The sequence below is a fragment of the Girardinichthys multiradiatus genome, chromosome 3 (assembly GCF_021462225.1).
Source record: "Girardinichthys multiradiatus isolate DD_20200921_A chromosome 3, DD_fGirMul_XY1, whole genome shotgun sequence".
Classification (NCBI taxonomy): domain Eukaryota; kingdom Metazoa; phylum Chordata; class Actinopteri; order Cyprinodontiformes; family Goodeidae; genus Girardinichthys; species Girardinichthys multiradiatus.
Window position 1 is genome coordinate 14,612,310 of NC_061796.1, and position 16,130 is coordinate 14,628,439.

The 16,130-nt window shown below is 41.4% G+C and overlaps 1 protein-coding gene across 1 annotated transcript in view; it reads left to right on the forward strand.

Annotated features, from left to right (window-relative positions):
• has2 (hyaluronan synthase 2) overlaps positions 1-8,463 on the forward strand; it is a 31,918-nt gene extending 23,455 nt beyond the window's left edge. Inside the window, exons 2-4 of the mRNA XM_047359234.1 lie at positions 2,092-2,718; positions 3,813-3,914; positions 4,037-8,463. Coding sequence (XP_047215190.1) covers positions 2,092-2,718; positions 3,813-3,914; positions 4,037-4,966 — 1,659 coding nt within the window. The 3' untranslated portion in view covers positions 4,967-8,463. The remainder of the gene's footprint in view (positions 1-2,091; positions 2,719-3,812; positions 3,915-4,036) is intronic.
• Positions 8,464-16,130: the final 7,667 nt, after the last annotated feature.

Genomic DNA, 16,130 nt, shown 5'->3' on the forward strand with positions numbered 1-16,130 from the left:
CGAGTACGAGTACGAGAAAGACAATACCCTAGTGGGTAATGTGAAGATATATTTATACACCTATTTCTTACTGGAATGTGAAAAAGTACAAGAATAAGGTCACAGACACATCAAAGCTAACAGACTGTGCACTAGCAACATGTTATCTCTGGATAAATGTTTGTGGTAAACCCCTATTTGTAGTCCAAGGAAAAAAGCAATCCTTCTCCATGAATTACAAACCTAAACTATAATGCATACATATAATAAAAAGGTAATAAAAGGTCTTAGAATATAATAGTACTTGGCTTAAGGCTTACTAGCACCACAAGAGCTTAAGTGCCCTTGTTGCCTTGCAGCAACAAGGTCCTCAGTTCAAACCCTGGCCTAGGGTAATTCTCTATGGAGTTTGCATACTCTCACCAAGTACGTTGGCTTCTTCAAAAAGAGATCAGAACCACATTTAACATAACTAGGGTCTACTTTGCCCTTAGGTATAAGTGTGTGTGTGGATGGTTACTTGTCCCAAGTATCTCCTTGTTGTATTGGACTGGTGACCCGTCCAGGGTGTACCAAACCTCTCGCCTGAATGACACCAGTCTCCATGGGGACCTGCAAGGGTATGCAGGTATAAACCATGGATTGATGGATAGTTAACTCAAAGGGCTGCAACAATTGCTTGAGCAGTGCATTGCTCAGGTTTGATTCAGCCCATCTGCTTTATGTCTGAATATACTTTGAGATATTTTTTTTTTCTTTTGGTGTTGTGAACTCCAACATGAACTAGTTTTTCTTCGTTCGTTCGTTCGTCGTCTTCCGCTTATCCAGGACCGGGTCGCGGGGGCAGCAGACTCAGCAGAGACGCCCAGACGTCCCTCTCTCCAGACACCTCCTCCAGTTCCTCCAGGGGGAGCCCAAGGCGTTCCCAGGCCAGCCGAGAGACATAGTCCCTCCAGCGTGTCCTGGGCCGTCCCCTGGGCCTCCTCCCGGTGGGACGTGCCTGGAACACCTCCCGAGGAAGGCGTCCAGGAGGCATCCGGTATAGATGCCCGAGCCACCTCAACTGGCTCCTCTCGATGTGGAGGAGCAGCGGCTCTACTCCGAGCCCCTCCCGGATGGCCGAGCTCCTCACCCTAACTCTAAGGGAGTGCCCGGCCACCCTACGGAGGAAGCTCATTTCAGCCGCTTGTATCCGTGATCTCGTTCTTTCGGTCAGGACCCAAAGTTCATGGCCATAAGTGAGGGTAGGAACGTAGACCGACCAGTAAATTGAGAGCTTTGCTTTTCGGCTCAGCTCTCTCTTCACCACAATGGACCGGCACAGCGCCCCCATTACTGTGGCAGCTGCACCGATCCGTCTGTCGATCTCCCGCTCCATTCTTCCCTCACTCGTGAACAAGACCCCGAGATACTTAAACTCCTCCACTTGAGGCAGGAACTCCCCTCCAACCTGAAGAGGACAAGCCACCCTTTTCCGGTCGAGTACCATGGCCTCGGACTTGGAGGAGCTGATCCTCATCCCAGCCGCTTCACACTCGGCTGCGAACCGCCACAGCGCATGCTGTAGGTCTTGGCTAGAGGGGGCCAGCAGGACCACGTCATCCGCAAAAAGAAGAGACGAAATCCACTGGTCCCCAAACCAGACCCCCTCCGGCCCTTGGCTGCGTCTAGAAATCCTGTCCATAAAAGTTATGAACAGGACCGGCGACAAAGGGCAGTTTTTCTTCATTTATCATATTTTGTCTGAAATAAAGTTAAGAAATGTATATAAATTTTACGTCATCCCCCGGTAAGCAAAATGATGATGTCATTACACAGTACTTGCAACCTAGCCATTGCCATCTTATTTACACCTGTTTACACCATTTTGTCCTATTCTTTTTGCTCACATAAACTGTATTTTGTTGTGGCCACATATTGCAATGCTTTTATTGTCAGAAAAAAAAAAGTGTCAATGTGTATTTGTTTTCATGGCCACTGTATGAAATCAGGAAATACTTCTTCCCTCTGCTACTTAGTTGTGATTGAAATATGGCTCAGATATTGCCCTATTTTTATTCATCACCCCTCCTATCACCCTGAGTAAACATCTTCCTTTCTATTTGCCCATAGATGAAGTGTCAGAGAGTCTTAACATACCTGAGGATATTTGGGACCACCATGTTCGGCATCTCTCTCCTGGTGGGCATCTCTACAGCCTACATCATGGGCTATCAATTCTTCACGACAGCCCACAATCATTTATCGTTTGGCTTGTATGGTGCTATCTTGGTTGTCCACCTCATCATCCAGAGCCTTTTTGCACTCCTGGAGCACAGAAACATGCGGCGCTCCTTGGAGACACCGATCAAACTGAACAAGTCCTTGGCATTGTGCATTGCTGCCTATCAGGAGGATCCAAACTATCTTAAAAAGTGCCTGGTGTCAGTGAAGAGGCTGACATATCCAGGGATTAAAGTGATTATGGTGATCGATGGGAACTCAGAAGATGACATGTACATGATGGAAATCTTTAAGGAAGTTATGGGATGGGACAACTCAGCGACATACGTGTGGCAGAGTAATTATCACATCCAAAGTCCAGAGGAGACAGACGAGAGCTACGCTGAGAGCCTTCAGCATGTTTCCAGACTTGTTCTCAGCAATAGGTTTGTGTGCATCATGCAGAAGTGGGGAGGCAAGAGAGAAGTCATGTACACGGCCTTCAAAGCACTGGGAAGGACCATGGACTATGTACAGGTAAGGCTTAGTCATTTAAATAAGGGTAGAAGGTATCAGTTTAGTAGATTAACTTCACCACATCTAACATTAGGTAGCAAATAAAGAAGGGAAAAGTGTATAGTAAATCATGGGGGATGCAGTAAACAGTAGCATACATTGAGCACAAGGAGGAAAGAGAACAGAAAGACATGTGTCAGGAAAAGGCAAAAGGGGGCTAACATGAGGTCCACAAAGAGCCTTTTGTGGTGCTTTTAGCCAGACGGTGAATGGATGTACGTGTCGTGAAGTGAGGCATGACAAAGGGCAGCAGCAGCTGATGCTTAAGTGTAATAACAGATCAGTTTCATGGGGTTCAGGATTACATCACATCACCTATGTAAAGGATTTTCTGAGTAAGACCCCAAACTTGTGTTAGGCAAATGATTGGCATGGATATGCTTCGACTTCCTAACAATTTTAATTGCATAACTTTAGCTTAAACACAAATGTCACTATCTTAAAGAAAATTGAATCTTGTAGTGGGTCTCTAAGGGTAAAAATGCAGTGGTTAAGAAACAAACTGTTTAAATTTTTTAAATTATTTGTGAACAATTAGAAGCATAATAAAAATCCTAATAAATTAGCAGAGTAATTTAATCAATTCTTCAATACAAAAAGGGAGCATTTGGGAGTAAAATGGTCCAACACATGTAGCCAACTTGTGCCTTCCAAAAAACAAAAACACAGCCAGAGATTTTGAAGGACCTTAGTGCTGCACTACCAGAAGTCATGCCAAAACTCTCCAGCATTTAGGAATTAGAGAAAAAGCCCTGCACTCCCACTATCATTGGGTTCGGTCTGTAACAGATTCCTTTGTTAATGGGGACTTGGCGCCAGGTTTCTTTTTTTTTTTTTTGCTTTTTGCATCAACTGATTCTCTTTGCGAGGAAAACTACCTTTTATAGAAGCAAATGGAGAGAGCATCTGTAAAAGAGTGACCAGGGGCCACAATTACAGTTGAAAACAGATCTCTAAACCATTGGTTGTACTGTTTCTTTTAGGTAAGATTGTGAAGATTGTAGCTTACCTTTAATGTACAAATGCAGTTAACTCACTATGGGTTTTTTTCTCAGGTGTGCGACTCCGACACTATGTTGGATCCAGCATCTTCAGTGGAAATGGTGAAGGTTTTAGAGGAGGACCCAATGGTTGGAGGTGTTGGAGGAGATGTACAGGTATCAAAACTACATTTTTATTTGTAGACATTTGGAACTTAAGTGTTTTACACCAAAACACAAATCAAATGCTATAAATTAAGCCAAATATCTGTTTCTTTGTATTCTAACCTCTACTGTAGATCTTAAATAAGTATGAGTCATGGATCTCCTTCCTGAGCAGCGTTCGCTACTGGATGGCCTTTAACATTGAGCGGGCTTGCCAGTCATACTTCGGTTGTGTTCAATGCATCAGTGGGCCTCTAGGAATGTACCGAAATTCTCTCCTGCATGAATTTCTTGAAGACTGGTACAATCAGACCTTCATGGGATCCCACTGCAGCTTTGGGGATGACCGTCATCTTACAAACCGAGTGCTCAGCCTTGGGTATGCAACAAAATACACTGCACGGTCAAAGTGCCTTACCGAGACACCTATTACATATCTGCGATGGCTAAATCAACAGACTCGATGGAGTAAGTCTTATTTTAGAGAATGGCTTTACAACTCTATGTGGTTCCACAAGCATCATCTATGGATGACGTACGAGGCTGTGATCACAGGATTTTTCCCATTTTTCCTCATTGCAACTGCAATCCAGCTCTTCTTCCAAGGACGACTCTGGAATATTTTGTTGTTTCTACTCATTGTGCAGGCAGTGGCATTGATCAAATCATCATTTGCCAGTTGTCTCAGAGGCAACATTGTCATGGTTTTCATGTCCTTCTATTCAGTACTGTATATGTCAAGTCTGTTACCAGCCAAAATGTTTGCAATAGCAACTATTAACAAGTCAGGCTGGGGGACCTCTGGGAGGAAAACAGTGGTGGTGAACTTTATTGGTCTGGTTCCAATAACTATCTGGTTCACCATTCTTTTTATTGGGATTATTTATACTATAATCCAACAGACTAAAAAAACTTTTCCTCAATCAGAAGAGATTGTGCTCATTGTTGGGGCAGTAGTTTATGCCAGTTATTGGGTGATATTGTTGACACTATATACTGTCCTTATAAAGAAATGTGGAAAGAGGAAGAAGGAAGCACATTATGATATGGTGCTGGATGTTTGAACCTAAAGACAAAAAGCACCACTAACCAGCGAACTATCATCAGTTTTTATATTGTTGTTGTTTACAAAATACTTTCTATTGAGAACAACTCTGGTGGCAAAATTGGTTAAGTTTTACCACAATGGACAAAGAAAAGGTTTAAATGCAACTGTTAACCAATCATGGGGATTATCAATCGAATGCTAACTGGACATCTTTGAGATCTCAGAGTGGCACGTTGCCATTATTATCAAAGTTGGCTAAAAAGAGTGCAAGCCTTTGTAATTTTAGCTACCTCCTACTATTGTCATATCCACTGGGCATCTGTCTAATGTAACTAACTTAGCCAGAGAAACTGTGGATTTTTAGCTTTTCTATTGGGGTTCAACTTGACCAGAATGAATATTTTCTTTCCCAGAGAGTCATTGTCACTAAGAAATGACTGTACACCAAAAACTGAGAGTGTTTGAAGTATTTCCATATTGAAAGGGAACTATAAGACTATCAGTTAAGTCCCACTATCAAACAACTGCACAAGGACTATTGCAAGCGGCACCACCTCTGAGCAACTAGTGTCACCAGAGCACCTAAATAATCTCTTTGTTGGGTTTTTCACAATATCAACATGCAGCAGGGCAATAAGTATTAAGGAAAAAAGGTTTTTCTCAGTAAACACATTTCTAATAGGGCTATTGAAATGAAATTCATACTAGATGCTGGTTAAAACCCAAGTAATCTACACCTACAAAGCAAAGATAACAAATTAGTCCATAAATCATGTGTAATGAAGTGAAGTGACACAGGGAATTATTATATAATATGCTTACTAAAATGCATTCAATATTTGTTTGGGGAACTTTCCCTTTTCTTGGTAATGACAAGTTCAAGTCATCTCCTATATTGACAAACTACTCTCATGCAATGTTCAGATGTGATTAGTCCAGTCTTCCACAAAACTGTCTTATAAATTGCTACGGCTCTGGGCGGAGGGTCTGTTTCCTGGAGCCCCTTGCATAGATTTTTTAATTGGATTCAAGTCTAGTGATAAACTGGGCCATTGTAGCAGCTTTATCTTTATTCTTGGAATGCAGTTGAAAGTTTTCTAGTCTAATCAAGAAAGTCTATCTACATTTCTTCATTCATTCTTCTTTAAGTTATATGAAGCCTGTCAGTGAATGCATTATCATTATCATAATGCATTTCCTAAAAGACCTTATCAAGACCATAAAAAGGTCTTAAAAACTAAATAGCGCAAAATGTCTCCAAGATCTTTTGAGGTTTACCTTTCTATACTTTTTGGTAGCTTCTGTTTTCATATTTTTAATACTTGTTCACAGAGATATTACGCATCATTAAACATAATTTTATTTTACAGACACGCTTATTTTGACTTCTTTGTATGTATGACTTACATTGGGTTTTACCAATAGATAGTACGAATTTCATCTATACCCCATTAGAATACAGAGACAACATTTCAGTTACATACCTATTACTACAACTGCACAGACAAACTGCATTTGTTTTACTAAAATGAATATGTGCGCTGTTTCAGTGTACTTGTTGCATCCAGGGTAATAAATTGGTGTGCCTTCTCAGTGTTTTAACAGTTGCAGTACCAGTTTACAAAGCACAAAGGGCTTTAAAATGAAGAGCTGCTTTCAGCTGCGCTCATGTCGTATGGGAAGCATCCAAAGACCTATCTGTGAACTGCACCTGCTTTAAAGGGTCAGGGATTGTCTCTAGTGTATTCCACTCTAAGATGTACCAGCCAACGTTGCAAGGTTCAACACAGAACTATCTTACTGTGAAGCAACAATGCTAACAATGCTACTTATGGCACTGTGCTGCAACAATAATGGAAGGATCATACTGTTTCATACAGTGGTCTATAAAACAATCTTACACGTTAATTTTAGTAGAAACTATAAGTATCTGAAACTGACAATAGAATAAGGTCATGTTCCTTGATTTTGGTACCAAGGAATATAGAGCACTTGCTGTTATTGGTACGTTTAAATGTACTCTGGAGTACGACATATCATCCATCACAGAAACTACGAACTTCCCTCTTCTGTCAGTAGGCCTAAATTTAGCAATGACTGATGCATTTTTAATTAATTTAGAATTAGCATGAATGTTGAATGTAAATCAGTGTATCAAATGGTAACAGACAAATAATGTTCATAAATGATTCCATATGACATGACTGCAGGACTTCTCAGTGTTTACAAAATGGATAATTGTTTGATATATTTCTGACTTGATCAGATGAACATGCGACCACAAGCGAAAGACTTTGCATTGCTGCTGCTGTGACTTTATTTTTGCTGAAACATTGAATATTGTTTCCAAACTTTCTCTAAATAAATTAGGACTGTATGTTACAAAATAAAATGGTTTGTAACAGTCCTACTGATAATATATTTATTTCAACCTAGTTGACTGATGACCACCAAGCTGATGAAGTGGACGTGTTACAATCCAAGGACTGTGATTTTTGCTTTCCACGTATCTTTGCTTCCTTACCTTACCTTTTGCTCCATACCTTACATATTGTGTTAAGGAGAATGAGGCCACACCTGCTTGCGCCTTTTGACTCTGTACAAGGAATCAAGTCTAAGTAAAGAAGAAATTGTTACTGTGGGAAAAGTACTACCTGATAATAGGAATGTAAACAAGGGCACTTGATGGAAGGGAACATTTTTGGATGAAACAACCCACTGTTTGCCATGGATCAGGTGCTAATATGAGTTTAAATGTTATGCGCTTCTGCATCTCTCCTGTCCTCCAGCATGATGCTTGATATAACCAAGATAAAATACCTCTCTGCATTGCATCACAGTGTCACAATGTTGTGCAAAAACTGATGCAATAGGATGGATTCCAGGAGTTTATGATCTGTTTTTAAAATTTAAATATAAAACTGTCCATGTTTTTCTACACAGTTCCATATCAAGACTGGAAGAGCTGGATTTTTTTTTTTTTTTTTGCCATGTTTAATTTCTTTGCTGTAGCAGTATTTTTACTATGTATTTCAATGCCTTTTGTATGTATGTAGAGAGTTTTGCTTTATTTTTTCATATATACCAAAGAATTTAGTTTTCATTTTCATTCATGTTTTGATAAGAAAAAAAGTATGTGCTGTACTTTTAACTGTTCCAACAGTTACTTATATCTGACCAAACAATGTGAAAATATGAGCTGGGAGAGTGAGTTTTTTCTGCAATAACAATTTTAAATGCAATTTGTTGGAATAAGTTATTGTTTTTTTATTTGTATTTGAGTAGACAAGCACCATATTTATTTAAGATGATTCTGTGCTTTATAAAAAATCTTTAAAATATTGTCATTTACATATCAAATCCTCAGATTACATTTCTACGCTGCAAAAATCAAATAAATATTTTCAGTTTTTAAGATATTTTACAAAGGAAAATAATTGTTGGTCTTTCTGCATCATTTTCTAAACAAATCTATGGAGTCTACAACAATTAATAAAAGCAAAGTGGACTGAACAGTTTGCTCTCCATTTTGTCCTAAAAAATTGTAATTATCTTCTAATTACATTATTCTTCGTCTGAAAGTGTCTGACACAAAGGTTTTAAGCATAATAGATAGTGTTATACTAAAGAACTGTTATTTTAAACACAGTTTGACCCACATACAGAGAACACTCTGAAGTAAAGTTTAACGTCTTTGTCAGCAAAGTAATCAGGAACGAGAACTGGAAACGCCAACTGTACGGGAAGAAAGGAGAAGGGACTAGTGAATAAACGTACAATGTATATGAAAACTGATTAAAGAGATCTGAGAAATGGCTTACTAAATTGCTGTTGCTTGAACCACTAGGGGTGGAGAGATTCAGAATCTTAGCTTGCAAAGTGAGGCTGCTCAGTTGTCTCCTCCACTGCTGGTTTGGTGCAAACCAGATGAAGCACAGGTGCCGATGTTTGCGAAGGAGGGAGGAACAGGGTACGCTTATGCCTTGGTCCTGGGGTTGAAGGAAGCGAGAAGCCGCCAGCTTGATCCGTGTCCAAAAGGTACAGACGGTAGGCAGAGAAATCCACAAGAAGGTTGATCCAATACTCAGTAGATTATTATCCAGATTGTTCAGAGAATCTCCGGAACGAAGTCAGGACTCAGCAAAGTAAACAAAGCCTCAGGCAGAAAAAACAGTAAGACAAACACTCTGGCATTGAAGTGCTGGCAGCTTCCCGCTTAAGAACTCCTCCATCTGTAGATAGGTCACACCTGTCATCCAGCGCACCTCAGAACCTCCAGCACCAACTGAGAAACACTGAAGAATCACTAGAGATCCAAGGTATTATCTGGGACACATGGAACGTAGGGTGTATTCGAAGGCTTGTAGGTAAACGGAGGCGAACTGCAAAGGGACTGATCATGGCCTCAATCTCATAAGGTCCTATGAAACGAGGTGAGAGTTTTCAGGACATAGACTTAAGTGGTACGTCACGTGCAGATAACCAAACCTTTTGGCCAAGGTGATATTCCGGGGCAGGTCGGTGTCTTCGATCAGCGAAGCGCTTGTTCTGTTCTGTGGTTCGTTGGAGGGTTTGGATGGTGGAGTTCCATACGGATTTGCAGCGACAGATGTGTTGGTGGACCAAGGGAACCGCGATGTCTGTTTCATTGGCAGAAAACAAAGGCGGCTGGTAACCAAGGGATGCTTCGAAGGGAGAACATCCTGTAGCAGAGGAAACATGAGAATTTGACGCATATAGCCCAAAAAAGAGACAGAGGTTTGGTGGAACTCACACTTTTCACCTTTCACAAAAAGACGGTTTTCCAGAAGACGCTGAAGTACCTGGCGAACATGGCAACGATGCTCCTCAATGTTTCTTGAATAAATCAAAATGTCGTCCAGATACACTAAAACAAAAATGTTCAGAAAATCTCTAAGCACGTCATTAACAAGGGCCTGGAAAACAGCAGGAGCATTGCAGAAACAAAAAGGCAAGACCAGGTATTCAAAGTGACCGAATGGAGTCTTGAAGGCCGTCTTCCACTCATCCCCTTGGCTTATCCTAACAAGATCTAATTTGGTAAATATTGTAGCACCATGAACCGGCTCAAAAGCTGAGGAAAATAGTGGAAGAGCATACTTATTCTTGACAGTGATCTGATTTAGACCCCTATAGTCAATGCAGGGTCTTAACGACCCATCCTTCTTCCCTACAAAAAGAATCCAGCCCCAAGAGGTGAAGAAAATGGCCAAATTATTCCTGCAGACAAAGACTCACTAATATAATTCTCCATGGACTTCTGTTCGGGCAGGAGATTTTATATTGCCAGTTAGAGGGTAGGAGGGCACCGGGGAGTAGGTCGATAGCGCAGTCATAAGGCCTGTGAGGTGGTAAGGACAAAGCCTTGCTTTTACTAAAGACTCTCTTAAGATCATGATATTCTGAAGGTACTTGAGTTAAATCAATAACCTCATCTTCCTCATTACCCTGTTCAGAAAAACTCTGAGTGAATGCTGACTGGAGGCAAGATAAATGGCAACTAGTGGACCAGGATTCAACGCGACCCTTAGACCAATCTAGATGAGGATTATGTTTTCGCAACCTGGGGTAACCTAAAACCAACGAGCCCTGTGATACTGGAAATACAAAAAAATATATTTTTTCCCTATGGTTTCCTGATAACCAAAGGTCAAGAGGTTTAGTCTGATGAGTAATTCGCTGTAAAGGCTGTCCATCAAGAGCTAAAACAGATCGTGGAGAAGAAAGTGGTTCCACTTCAATTACGGCCTTGCTTACTAACTCAGAATCAATTAAATTCTGTTCACTTCCGGAATCCACAAAAGCGGTCATAGTCAAATTTTGTTGATTAACTAAGATAGTTGCTGGCAGGCTGAGTCTAGGGGCTTTACTATTTAAAGAATGGTCCGCCAACCCCCCTTTCAAGGTTAGCGGACCCTGTCTTTTGGCTGCCTGGGACAAACAGGGCAGCCAGCTACAAAATGGTCTGGAGAACCACAGTAAAAACACTGCTTGGATTGTCTGCATCTTTGTCTCTCTTCTGGAGTCAATCAGGTGTGTCCAATCAGCATGGGTTCTGACCTGTTAGCTAAGGGCTGAATGGATTTAACATTGGGTGAAAAACTAGGCTGCAACTGTAGTCAATAAACAGATCTTTCTGCTCTGGTTCTCCTTCTTTCTCTGATTCTGTTATCCACTCTTATGGCCAAGGAAATTACTTCATCCAATGTGGGGGGTTCGTCAACCAGAGCTAACTCATCCTTTAGAACTTTGTCTAGGGCATGAAAAATCGCAGACTTTAAAGCACTATCGTTCCAACCAGAAGCAGCTGCCAAAGTGCGAAATTCTATCGAAAACTCATGCGTTGTTTTAATGCTTGCAGCTGCCGTCCTATACCTGGCTTATCTAATTCAGGGGAAAATGTTTGCTTAAACTCTGAAATAAATTCTTCAAAGGTACAATCGAAACTACTGGAAGCTGAAAAACCGGCCTCGGCCCGTTGCAAAGCCTTGCCGGTCAATAAACCAATAATGTACAAAATCTTAACATTATCATGCGGGAAGGAACGTGGAGAGCGGTTGAAAACCATAGCACATTGGAGTAAAAATCTCTCTCTCAGTTGGATCTTACTGTCTCCCTGGTTCCTAGGTTCTTCTTGTGTGTTGTAAGGTTTGCCATTATTAAATCCTTCATTCCACACTACATCGTGCATCTGCCAATGTCCTTTTGCCATTTATGTACTCAACAAAGCACTACATAACAATATATGTTTGTATAGAAATTGGACCTGTTTGTTTTGTAAAGTACTTTGAAATAACATCTGTTGCAATTTGGTGCAACATAAATAGGTTGGATGGAACTGAACTGAATTTAATTCAACTTGATTAAATTTAAATTTACCCACTGGCCACTTGGTTTAGATTAGGAGCAAACTTTATCTTGCCAGCACACGCAATGAGGAGGACCGTAAGGGAGGTAAAAAAAAACAAAAAACAACTCCACAGCTCATTCTTTGAAAATTGCAGTAAAGAGTGGCATCTTGGTTTAACTTGGTGTGGGTATCAACAACTAAAAATAATAGATAAATAATTATTGACAATGATTAACAAATAAAAGCTAGTCTCTTTCAGATGTGTTCTATGAATATCGGCCTGGTGAGGTGGGACAACAAAGCAATAGATGAAGAAGTGAAGAAGTGAATTAGCACACTGAGGTTCTTAAACTGCGTGCTCTGCAAACATACACAGAATTAAAACAAATTCCTCTCCAAAAGACAAGAATTGATTAACATGATACTTCAACTTCCACCTTCAATACTTTAGTCAGTCAACTGTTTAACCATGCTAGTTCAACTAAACTAAGTAAAAGGAAACGAAAAACAAGAAAACAACTAAAAAATTATGTATTTGGGGGTGCAGTGAATCCAAATTTCAATGTAATCCTATAGAGCTGTTTGTAGGTTACCAAAGACAATTCATCTCTGGTTTGAAGCAGATCAGATGATGCATATGTGATTTAGAGTGAAATGTTAGGAGGCGAGAAATTGAAATGCACCATGCTGCCATGTCCATACTATCTGGTCAACATTTACTTTTCAGAGAAGAACTCAACATGACCTTGTTCTGCATGATCAAACCTGTAAGAGTCAGAGTGAAGGACATCTGCCAGTGAAACATGTAACTTCCAGTTCTAAGTAAGCAGGACTAAAGTGATGTTATCAATTGACTGTGCCAACGTGTTCAGCATTTGTCCATGATGATGCATACCAAATTTGAATTGGATCTGATGATGTATGAGGGAGATAAAGTGGTCGAATTTTTCTAGGGGGCGTCATTGATCCAAATTCCACTGTAATCCAATTGATATCTGGGGGTTGACAAAGACCAACCATATTCAAGTTGGAAAAAAATCTGACCATGCGTGTGTAATTTAGAGCCAAACGTAAGACCATGGCATGACATCGCCCTGGACATCAGGTGTTATGCTCGCTGCTTTATTTTAATAATCAATTGCATTAGTTTCAATAGGCAATTCATTTACAGACTTACACTTCATTTATGACATACCTAATCAAAAATGAAAAAACTGGAAGAACAGGTCTACCAGTCATCACAACTCAGCACATAACCCCGCTCCTTAAAAATCCCAGAGTAATTATAAAGTCCTACCCCCAGACCAGGACCTTTTTATCCAGGAAAGTGTGAACCTGGAAATTTTAAATTTCTTCAGTAAAATTGTGGGGAAAGACACAGAGAGCTTTTAAAATCCAGGGTAATGGCTAAAAGTCTCTGCAATGAAAAGGGGTTCATGTTAATTTGGCTACATTTTCCAACAGATGTTACGTAGTCAACTTTAAATCTTTCTATTTGCAAAAATTAAACAGAATTTTGAAGTCTCACTTGAAAATTACAGCTGTATTACATAGTTATTTTTCTATGCTTGGCCTTAGGCTCAGCTTCTCTGAAATAAGTATTTGTCATGCATGCAAAAAAAGAATATCAAATGTCGGCTGAACTGTAATGCAACAGAAACAACCAGACTTTCTTCGCAGTGTGTCAGCATTCAGCCCCATCACTGCTCTAACATGGCCAAACACATTACAGCACTGCTCAGCATTGCTGCTTGCAAGCTTATGGGTCCCCACAGGAAAACTGTCTCCAGAAGCTGAGTAACTCTTACCATTGTGCTACCGCTCAGCTGGATCCCACCCTTTTCAGGTTTACAGAGGCAGCAGTACGTGGATCTACCCATAACTCTACCCTAACACTGCAGTTCTAATTTACAACTCAGTTTTGATCTTTGCACAAGTTGGATGACATATAGTTCAGTTACCTTCACAGTTCTCCACCAGAGACAAATCTTACTACATGAGATGAATAACAAGCATTGAAAGTTCTACCCCTGGAACATGGACATTTATTTCTTTGTTGTTGTTTTTTTTTCATTCAAATGTGTACAGTGTTGATTGAGATGTGGCTTCACTTTGGTGGAGGGGCTGGCCGGCCTGCCTGCTTGGTGCGGCGGGGTGTACCGTGCGGGCGTTTGGAATTGGCATGTTGGTCCTTGGCGTGCTGTGGTGGCCTTTCTCCAATGCTTCCTTCTGTAGCTCTGGCCCCTGGCTGGGCAACGGACTGCTGTTGGCGGTCAGATGGGTGGGGCATTGAAGCATGTCTTGTGCCTGCACTGGGGCGGCTGGGTGGTTGTGCTTGGCCTGGAGCGGTTGGCCTGCCCGGCCCGGTTACCCGGCTGGTGCATGTTACCCTCTCATGAACTGATGAGCTGGGACTGCTGGCACTGGCTGCATGGTTGGGCGGGCTTGGCAGTGTGCTGCTCTGGTGGCTGTTGTGTCCGGGGGAGGATCAGGGCAGCGGCTAGACGGTGGCGTGGAGGGGCTGCAGCTCTTCCTCCATTCCGATGACACCATGAGAGAAAGTGTGGAAAACAAAGCAATTTGTCACAAGATGTAGGAAATTGTTACCCACGACTATGAAATCTCAAAGGTCCAGGGACACTGCACACGGAGTCTATGCTGCTAACAGTACATGCAAAGTATGCCCAACTCTTTGGAGCCTTAAGACTGTAAGCATTGCTAAAAAAAATGTTTAACTGTTTTAAATTGTTTAGGTTTTAAACTTAATTACTCTTTCATTTCAGTTGGTCTCTCTAAATTAGGTGTATGAATGAGTGTGTGCATGGTTGTTTGTGTGTTGCCCTGCGATGAACTGGCGACACGTCCAGGGTGTACCCTGCCTCTCGCCCACTGACTGCTGGAGATAGGCACCAGCTTCCCCACGACCCACTATGGAATAAGCGGTAGACAATGACTGACTGACTCTTTCATTTGAAGGTTATGTTTTGCATTCAACTTGTTAGGCACAGATTGCTAGTACTGTGCTGGCAGACTTAATTCTGGTTAGTTTGGATTTTTTCAAGTGAGGTTGTGTAAAACTATTCATGCTAAAAGTTCCTTTAACTGTAAGAGAAAGGTGTCATATTTTATTTTTCATTTAACCTCTATTTAATCAGGCAAGACAATTGAGAACTAGACAGTTGCTGAAAATGATAAAAGGAATTCGGAGTGGTTGGAAGCTAAGAGCATCTCAAACATTTGTTGTCTGTTGTAGACAGGGGTGAAAGTACTTTTAAATTCTTGCCGGTACTTAGGGGCGGAGCTAGAGTGGAGCTGGGGAAGCACTGAGGACATGTACAGGGGTTGGACAATGAAACTGAAACACCTGTAATTTTAGTGTGGGAGGTTTCATGGCTAAATTGGACCAGCCTGGTAGCCAGTCTTCATTGATTGCACATTGCACCAGTAAGAGCAGAGTGTGAAGGTTCAATTAGCAGGGTAAGAGCACAGTTTTGCTCAAAATATTGAAATTCACACAACATTATGGGTGACATACCAGAGTTCAAAAGAGGACAAATTGTTGGTGCACGTCTTGCTGGCGCATCTGTGACCAAGACAGCAAGTCTTTGTGATGTATCAAGAGCCACGGTATCCACGGTAATATCAGCATACCACCAAGAAGGACGAACCACATCCAACAGGATTAACTGTGGACGCAAGAGGAAGCTGTCTGAAAGGGATGTTCGGGTGCTAACCCGGATTGTATCCAAAAAACGTAAAACCACGGCAGCCCAAATCACGGCAGAATTAAATGTGCACCTCAACTCTCCTGTTTCCACCAGAACTGTCCGTCGGGAGCTCCACAGGGTCAATATACATGGCCGGGCTGCTATAGCCAAACCTTTGGTCACTCATGCCAATGCCAAACGTCGGTTTCAATGGTGCAAGGAGCAGAAATCTTGGGCTGTGGACAATGTGAAACATGTATTGTTCTCTGATGAGTCCACCTTTACTGTTTTCCCCACAATACACACAGCAAGACTGGTGAAAGATTGGTTTGATGAACAGGAAAGTGAAGTTGAACATCTCCCATGGCCTGCACAGTCACCAGTTCTAAATATTATTGAGCCACTTTGGGGTGTTTTGGAGGAGCGAGTCAGGAAACGTTTTCCTCCACCAGTATCACGTAGTGACCAGGCCACTATCCTGCAAGAAGAATGGCTTAAAATCCCTCTGACCACTGTGCAGGACTTGTATATGTCATTCCCAAGACGAATTGACGCTGTATTGGCCACAAAAGGAGGCCCTACACCATAGTAATAAATTATTG